This window comes from Phaseolus vulgaris, chromosome 1 (genome assembly GCF_051622355.1).
Source record: "Phaseolus vulgaris cultivar YP4 chromosome 1, ASM5162235v1, whole genome shotgun sequence".
Lineage (NCBI taxonomy): Eukaryota > Viridiplantae > Streptophyta > Magnoliopsida > Fabales > Fabaceae > Phaseolus > Phaseolus vulgaris.
In genome coordinates this window covers 6,030,449-6,038,467 of record NC_143498.1, presented here as the reverse complement: position 1 = coordinate 6,038,467, position 8,019 = coordinate 6,030,449, and the positions used below count along the sequence as shown (strand labels likewise).

The 8,019-nt window shown below is 30.9% G+C and overlaps 1 protein-coding gene across 1 annotated transcript; it reads right to left on the bottom strand.

Moving 5' to 3' along the window:
- Positions 1 to 640: 640 nt before the first annotated feature.
- Positions 641 to 7,407, bottom strand: BAT1 (HXXXD-type acyl-transferase family protein). Its single transcript, XM_068620024.2, has 3 exons — positions 6,692 to 7,407; positions 5,192 to 5,668; positions 641 to 1,303 (listed from the first exon to the last, which is right to left on the bottom strand). The coding sequence occupies exons 1-3, from the start codon at positions 7,148 to 7,150 to the stop codon at positions 803 to 805; spliced, it is 1,437 nt and encodes a 478-aa protein (XP_068476125.1). The 5' UTR covers positions 7,151 to 7,407; the 3' UTR covers positions 641 to 802.
- Positions 7,408 to 8,019: the final 612 nt, after the last annotated feature.

Below are 8,019 nucleotides of genomic sequence, written 5' to 3'. Positions count from 1 at the left end.
TCTTGATTTTTTATCAGCAACAAAACGAATGAATAAATATGTGGTATTTCAGAAATACTTAAATTTTTATTAAAAAAAACTATCTATTTTCTAGAAAAATTGAAAATTATTGGCTCAAGACATCAATCTGAATACTACGAATGTTATGTAAATACTAAATGCTATTTGAATCTCTAAAGTAAAAAAGAAAATAAAAAGGGTAGTTTGGTTTGAAAATTATTTTTTATTTCAATTTTTCGATATACTTTTAATTATTAAAATATAGTTTTATTCTCATTTTCTTCTTTTTTTTAAGAAAAAGTTTGTATAAGAAAGAATTAAATATAAATAGAAAGAAAACAAAATGTTATTTTCACTGTTTATATACATAAAACCAATTAAAATAAAAAAAATAGAGATTAATTTCGTGCAATTAGCATAAAATTTCATATCATCATTGAATTAGAATCCATGCAGGTTTTATAAATTTAATACAAAAATAAGATGATTATTATAATATACACATCAATTGTGATCACTCCTACATGAATTATTTATTAAAAAGAGAAAAACAGAAAAGCTATTCAAATAAAACCAATTAGCATATAAACTAAAGTAATGTGAAATCCAATAAAGTGAGAATAACATGGGTATCACATAATAAGATCAAAGTATAAGGATATTATTTATTGACCTAAAAGTAACAGTAGTGTGTTCTAGCTTCTCCCATTCATCTTCCACGAGACACCATGAATGATGAAGTGTTCTCCTACGAGACCTCAGCAACACAATTATTATGATTAGTATGTAAAAGACGTTTGCATCACGCCATGCTTAAAAAGCAGTGACTAAAAGCACTTATATTTTCAGCTTCCAAGCCAATTCTGACGTCAACGCCCATGCTGTCAGTAGGGCTCTGCATGAAGTATGCGACCTGTGGGATGGGAGTGGCAAGAGGGCATGCATAGGTTGCTTTTCCATGGAAAAACTCGATGTTGTGAAAGGGCATTCTTGTCCAATCAGAAACCAGAGTTAGCTCCTGAAGTGGAGGGAGAGAAGAACCTTGCTGTGCTCCTTCTAGTGCCTCAACATAGCTTCTCACATACTCATGATTCACCTTCTTCTTCGCCTCTCTTATTTTCTCAATGATGCGTTCATGGCTTGCGTCTTCCAATTCTCCCATTGGCATCATGATGGAGGCAAGAACATATGCATTTCCACTGAAGCATTTTGGCAATGGGGGTCTCATCTTGTTCCTTATGTCCACTGCGAATTGGAGGCATACTTGTTTTTCCCTTTTCACCCCTAAGGCTTTGCTCCTTGCCTATACTCAAAGTCAAACAATGTGGAAAATAAAACCTCAATTATAACCTCAAATAAAACCTTTGAATAGAGTTTACTCTCTCATTACACAACAACAAGAGAGGCAAGTTTTTGGTGATCAATCCAAGGTAATGATTGCTACTAGCAAAGGAGGTTATAATAACAATATTACGACCTATGGCATGGATGGTGGATATGGAAGAGGAAACTATGGAGGAGGATATACTTCTAAAATTTGTAGTTATTGTGGAAAGACAGGGCATACCATTGATACATGCTATAAAAAGCGTGGTTTCCACCTCATTTCAAATTTAAAAATCAAAACCATCATCAAAGTCATGCAGCCTTTCACAATACAAATTTTAACAATAATGAGCAAAATGATGAAGGTTCAAAGTTAGAAGTGAAGTCTCAACAAATTGGTTTTATTCCTGAGCAGTATCAAACATTGTTAGCTCTTTTACAACAGGTCAAATCCAGTGACAATATTTCTAGTCAAGTCTCTGTTGTTCCTTCCAACAAGACAACAATAAAAATAACAAGAAAAGAGAGATATTCATTCTCATATCTTTTACCTTCCTTTTACTCTTTTGTTCTCTTTTATTCATCTCTGTTCTATTTTGTAATAAAGTGCAAACCTCAACCCTATGAGCCAGTTTTATGGGGTTGAGTTAGGCTTAAAGTCCACTTCGTAATAATTTTTTTAAAATAAATTTCGGATAAATTTTAATATCATTTTAAAATTTGGATATGGATTAATTATTTTTGTGTGTTGGAACAAAATCAATTAATATTAAGGGTTAAACTTGATAAAGGTAATTATTCCCACCAAATAATTGTTTTATAGTTTAAATAGTTTTTAGTCATATAAATATCATTATGTATGTAGTCTTTATTATTGTATCTTTAGTCCAAACATTGGCGTGGACGGGTTATTAATGAAAAGATTTCAACAAGAACAAATTTGGTTAGAAGAGGGGTACAACTAAACACTGAAATTTACCTTTTATCTAGAACACCCAAAAATCGTCCAACATTTATTCCTATCTTGCTGACATAGTATTTAAAATTTAGGCTATTGTGGTAAGTGGATAGGGGTCCAAAGTGTTTATCATGGTAATTTAATGACACATTTTCTATAGTTTCATCTTTTAAATCTAAATAAGAAATAAAATCTTATATGGAAAAGCCTCTCATTGAAATATTTTGGAGCATATGGTAGTATTATCAATGTAGTTTTAGGGTTTACGATTTATGGTTTAGGATAAATGTAGGAAAGATCTTCTATATTGCTCAATTGAAAAACAATTTCCATAGCTTTAATTACTCTTTCACTTATTGACATCTTTGTCCCCTTCTTTGCTTAAAAAGTATTTAATTGTCTTCAAAGAGAGGTTTTTTTATGGGAGGGTTAGAGGTAAGTTAAGGATGTCATAGAAGAATATAACTGGTCATTTGCTAAGGAAAGGAGGGAAATATTTTCTTTGTTTTGCAGGGATAATGTATGGAGGAGGAATGACAAAATCTGAATTCATATGCAGGACTTTAGAGGATCAAGAGATGGATGTTATTTAGAGGATACTTAACAGAAATTGGAAGTTGCAAGTGGGATTTGTAGTTAAACAACCTTGATGACAAAAGTGGGGGTAAGTTGTGGAGAAATGTAGAGTCAATCTTAATAGGGAGGTTCCCTCTAGTACGGTGATTTAATATTTTTTGGCGAATTTATACGTGGAGAACACATTGTGTGAGTTGATTAGGGTCATACTGTGTTGATTATGACTTAGAACTAAATTTTTCTTTTTACACCTTTGACTCTTAGATTAATTATGAATTTAGGTGTCCTGCACAACTGTATAGGGACTGCTGGTTTTTGTCCTGCAGATACTAATTGTTTGAGTTATGTATATTCATAATTGGGTCAGAACATCCTAAAATACTTCATGTTTATTTATTATTTTGCTGATAAAAAAAAATTGTATGATCATTAAATAATATACCAGCTTAAATTCTTTTTCTTCATGTGATATAGATGCTTTTGATTTTAGTTATTTTAATTTTGTTTAAATAATGTTTTCAATATTTATTTTTCTGTATTAATCCTTACAATTACCCAACCGTTAATCTCTCCTACCGCCCATGTAACAACACATTATTTTATTCAATTTCAAGTTCAGTTTCTCCAATATATTTCTTTTTTATTTGTCTTCCTCTAAATATATATTTTTTAATTTAGTCTTACCCACTTAACAATTAAATAACAATAAACACTAATACATAAAACTATTTAATTAAAGTTCACATGTATAAATTAGATATAATCTTAACCTCTCCCTAAGCTGATTATTCCATCATATATCATAAAATTGAATATATAGGAATTATGTTAAGCATATTTTAAACAGAATAAAATAAAAAAATTTGATACTCACTAGAAATATATTTACACTACAAGAAAATCATGAAATAGAAACCAATTTTTAGTAACCAAAACCATTTTAGAAACTAAAAAAAAATTGGTTTTTAAATTAGTTTCTATTATTTTCTATTATTGTTAAATAGTTTCTAAATTGATATCTAATTAGCAACTAAGGTTTTAACTACCAATTATTTAGTTTCTAAATTTGGTAGCAAAAACTTTGATTGCTAATTAGATACCAATTTAAAAACTATTTAACAATAATAGAAACTAATTTAGAAACTAAATTTCTTTTTAGTTTCTAAAATGGTATCTAATTTAGTTACTATTGCAACTAATTATTTTGGTTTCTACAAATTAGTTTTTATTTCATGATTTTCTTATAGTATTATAATATCAAATCTAATATTAATCGTTAAAATTTAGTATTTATATATAATTATTTTACCAAATATAACCAAGTGTGTAATTATTTTACAAAATTTAGCTAACTAAGTATCTGACTCATTCGATATTTATCACATTTTTTTATATACTATGGAAAAATAAATGATTATTTCTGTTTTAAATTGAATATTGTCTATCAAATTCAAATAGCACGATGAGTTAGTTTGGTATTGTATAAAAAAAGTTTGTCAATTGGTGTAAGAATAAAAGTTTGACATTGGTCTGAATGATTATGTCCTTATATATACCCATCTCTCTTTCTTCCCTCCCTCTCTCTCTCTATATATATATATATATTATCATATCTAACTATATGATAATAAAAAAAATTATAGACATTAATGGTTTTGATATTTATGAATAATTGAATGAGTTTTTATTTAATAATCTATTTTTCTTTCATTATCCTGTATACTAAAATCATTTAATATTGGTTCAAAAATATATGCAGTAACCCTTGTGACTTTCTTTAGGTATCATGTAGCTCTTCAAATGTTAACCAATATTGGATCAGGTTTATTAACAATCAAGATTAAAACAAATACTTATATAAATTTTATAAAATATTAATAAGCGATTGGAAGACTTAAAATCTCAATTATTTACGATTACATAAAACACATTTGTTTTTCTCATTCTTACAATATTATATTTCTTTTAAGTTTGACATTTGTTATATATAGTTGATAGGCAAACTAATGCATTATTTTGAGAATCATCACACTATATGGGACTAATTCGTTCACTACAACTATTAAATTTTGAAGCCAATTTGACTAAATTTAAATCAAATCTAGTGAGAGTATGTTTGGACAACTTTTTTCTGAGAAAATTATAGAAAAAAATTGGCTCAAACAACAGTGTGTGCTTTAGTGTACTTGTTCTCATGTATGGTGGCATAAGTTATGGCCGAAACAAAAAGATCTGTGTCAGGTTGTCATATCTATCTTTGTCACATATAATGAACCAAAAAAAGCACACAGTACTGAACAAGGAAAAGAGAAAATTGAGATATGAACTTACCTTCCAAAGGTGAGCCGCAAGAACCTCAAAGGTTGAGAAAGGAAATGAACCTCTTTGCATGGGCAAGTGTTTCCTTTTCAAGTTTTCTGTCATTACACCTGAAAGATGATAGGTTTTAAGAACACACTTCTTTGAACTAGAGGGTGTTCCAATTTGCAGAGGAAAACCCTTTTGTGAACTAGCTGTTTGCATTATAAGATGATATAAGTGATCTATTGCCATGGCCCTTCCTTCCTTAGCATTTGAACTTGAATCTGATAGGAGTTTTGTAGTCTCTCTTGGGGCTTCAAGAGTACCACTCAGAAGTATCCCTCTTTCATGCACTGGCTTTGGAACCTCATCAGATCTGCTTCTTCCTTTCACAATTTCTGAATTTGAAGCCCATGCATACAAGAAGTCATAGGTTGCTGGCCCATCAAACAACGAGTGGCTTGTTCCAATACCAATTGAATACCCTCCACAACCAAATTTAGTGACCTGAAATTTATCAAACAGTGTTGTGGAAGTTTCTAATTAATCAATTTCATATTTTTTTCTCAGCGATTAGAGGAATGATCATATACACTAATAGAATAAGAAAGAAGAAAAATGAAATATGTATCAAGTAAGATGATATGGGATGTAAAATCAGAAGATATAGATAAAATTATGCAAGTATATCAATATATATATATTGTAATTTGTTTGTAATCCAAGATGTTTTTCGATGAGGTTACATATTGATTTCTTGAAGGACTAAAATCTACTTAGATATTGACTTTTTGTAAGAGGTGTTTTTTCATAGACATAAATCAGACAATGGAATCATGACAACAATTTGTTTTTAATATCAGGAAAGATAAATACACATATATACATGACTATGGAACTATGGAAGCCTGAGCACATGTGATAAATATCTGATAATGAGATAAATATACTACTTCAGTAGTGATGTGAGATTGGCTGCATAATTAAGATACTAATTAGGGCACAAAAGAAAGACGGTTTATTTTTCTTCTTTCTATAGTTTATCAATTTTGCAGACGCTGTGTTGTCTTAAAAATGATAAGAAAGATAAGAATTAACAAAGTTGTAAGCAAATAAATTATAGGAACAAGAAGATCTTATGATCCGGCTTATTTATTTTTGTATTTTGCTGATAAAAATAAAAAGTTGTCCAGTGTGAAGGGAACATGTCCCATGTTTTCATATAACGATGAGGACAAACCCTAGCTTCTGCCATACTTAACAGAATGGTAAAAAAGTTCCAAACATTTCTTTATAACTATTTCTGGGGAGGATAGAAATTCTGAGGGACCTAATGGAGTGGTATCAATTTAGAAAAAGCCAGAAATCAATTGGGTAATTAATGTGGACGAAACACAATACACAAAACCCTAAGCAGGTAAATTTTATTTTGTGTGTCTTACATCAATTTTACTTCTACATATGGAATTCCAGTATTTTATAACCTTTGTTAGCAATTAGTATTATATTCTACATATAGATTTTTCTTACCTGAGCAACAATCAGCGGCATGTTTGAGAAGTTCCCATCAAAAGCTGGCTTATAAACCAGCTTCTCAAAGAATTCACTGTACTCAGAGAGGTCTCCAAGTTGTGAAATTTTAGCAGAAGTTTCAGCCTCTGCCAGAACTGCACCATGGTTGTTGCACCACAGGTTGAGCCTGCCATCACTTTGATTCGGCCAAAGCCTACCTGCACCAGGATACCATAGAGCCAAGGTATCTTCCAAGCCAGATTTCAAGTTGGAGAACACTGAATTGAGGGACAAGTCCTTCAACCTCTGGTGAGGCAGGTTATTGTAGAAGAACACCAAGTGCATGAGGTGTGGACACTGCCTGTCCAAATTTGAAAGAGTCAAAACCCTCTGAGGTTGCACAAGTTTGGGATTCACAGACACAATCCTTGAAACAGAAACTATGCTTCTAGGATCATTAGCCTGAGTTGCAGCCATGATTAGATGAAATATATGGGATATTATTGCTCTAAATTTATGTGCAACTATTTGGTTTATTTTTGATAAGTGGTGAGATACATAGAAACCAAAGGGTTACATTTATAGAGGGAGATAATTTGCAAGCTAGATTCTCATAGGAGAGAACAAATTATTAATATAGGTTCTTGGCAATAAGCATGTTGACGGTGGTTATATTTTAAGCATTGTGAACTGACTAATGAGAATAATGCTAATGCTAATGCTAATTTAGTGTTATAGAGGCATATCTTCTTTCTCACTACTTAATATTATGCATGGTACTGTAGTGTTGTGTACAAAAGGAGGAATTCTGGTGTGTAGCCGACTGTATGATCTGGCTCCCACTGTTGATCGAAAGTGACCTACTACCTGTCCCTCTATGATGCTAACAACAACTTTGATTATCTTTTCTGTGGGACCTTAATGGACGCTCTCTAACATAATCAGCCCTGGTTTTTTGGTTTCATTTTTGCTTTTCTGTGGTCATAATAAAGTGGAGTGTATATTAAAATCTTACTAATAAAATGGCTATCTGAAAAGGAAAATAAAGAAAGGCCAGGTTTCAAATTTGATCACTTGAAGTTATGATAAATGTGCTTCAAGATGAGTCTCCTATCCCTCATGTAATTTTGTTGCTTTCATGAGTTTTGAGAATGATCATATGTACTAGGCATCTCAGGCACATGGAAAACTTTAACCAACCTTATTTGTGCTTATTTCTAAGAACACTTGCATTGAAAATTTCATTTCAGGTGTTTAATTAAGAGGTATACTCTTCATATTTACGAAAAAACTTGAAGTGTTGCATCCATATTGCACAAAATATCAAGCAAATATTAAGGTAACAG

Coding starts and splice junctions, on each gene's coding strand:
- BAT1 (XM_068620024.2), bottom strand. CDS start 7,150: ATGGCTGCAACTCAGGCTAATGATCCTAGAAGCATAGTTTCTGTTTCA. Junction 5,669..6,691: donor TGCCGCTGATTGTTGCTCAG/GTAAGAAAAATC, acceptor GATAAATTTCAG/GTCACTAAATTTGGTTGTGG. Junction 1,304..5,191: donor TTGCGGCTCACCTTTGGAAG/GTAAGTTCATAT, acceptor CTTTGAGTATAG/GCAAGGAGCAAAGCCTTAGG.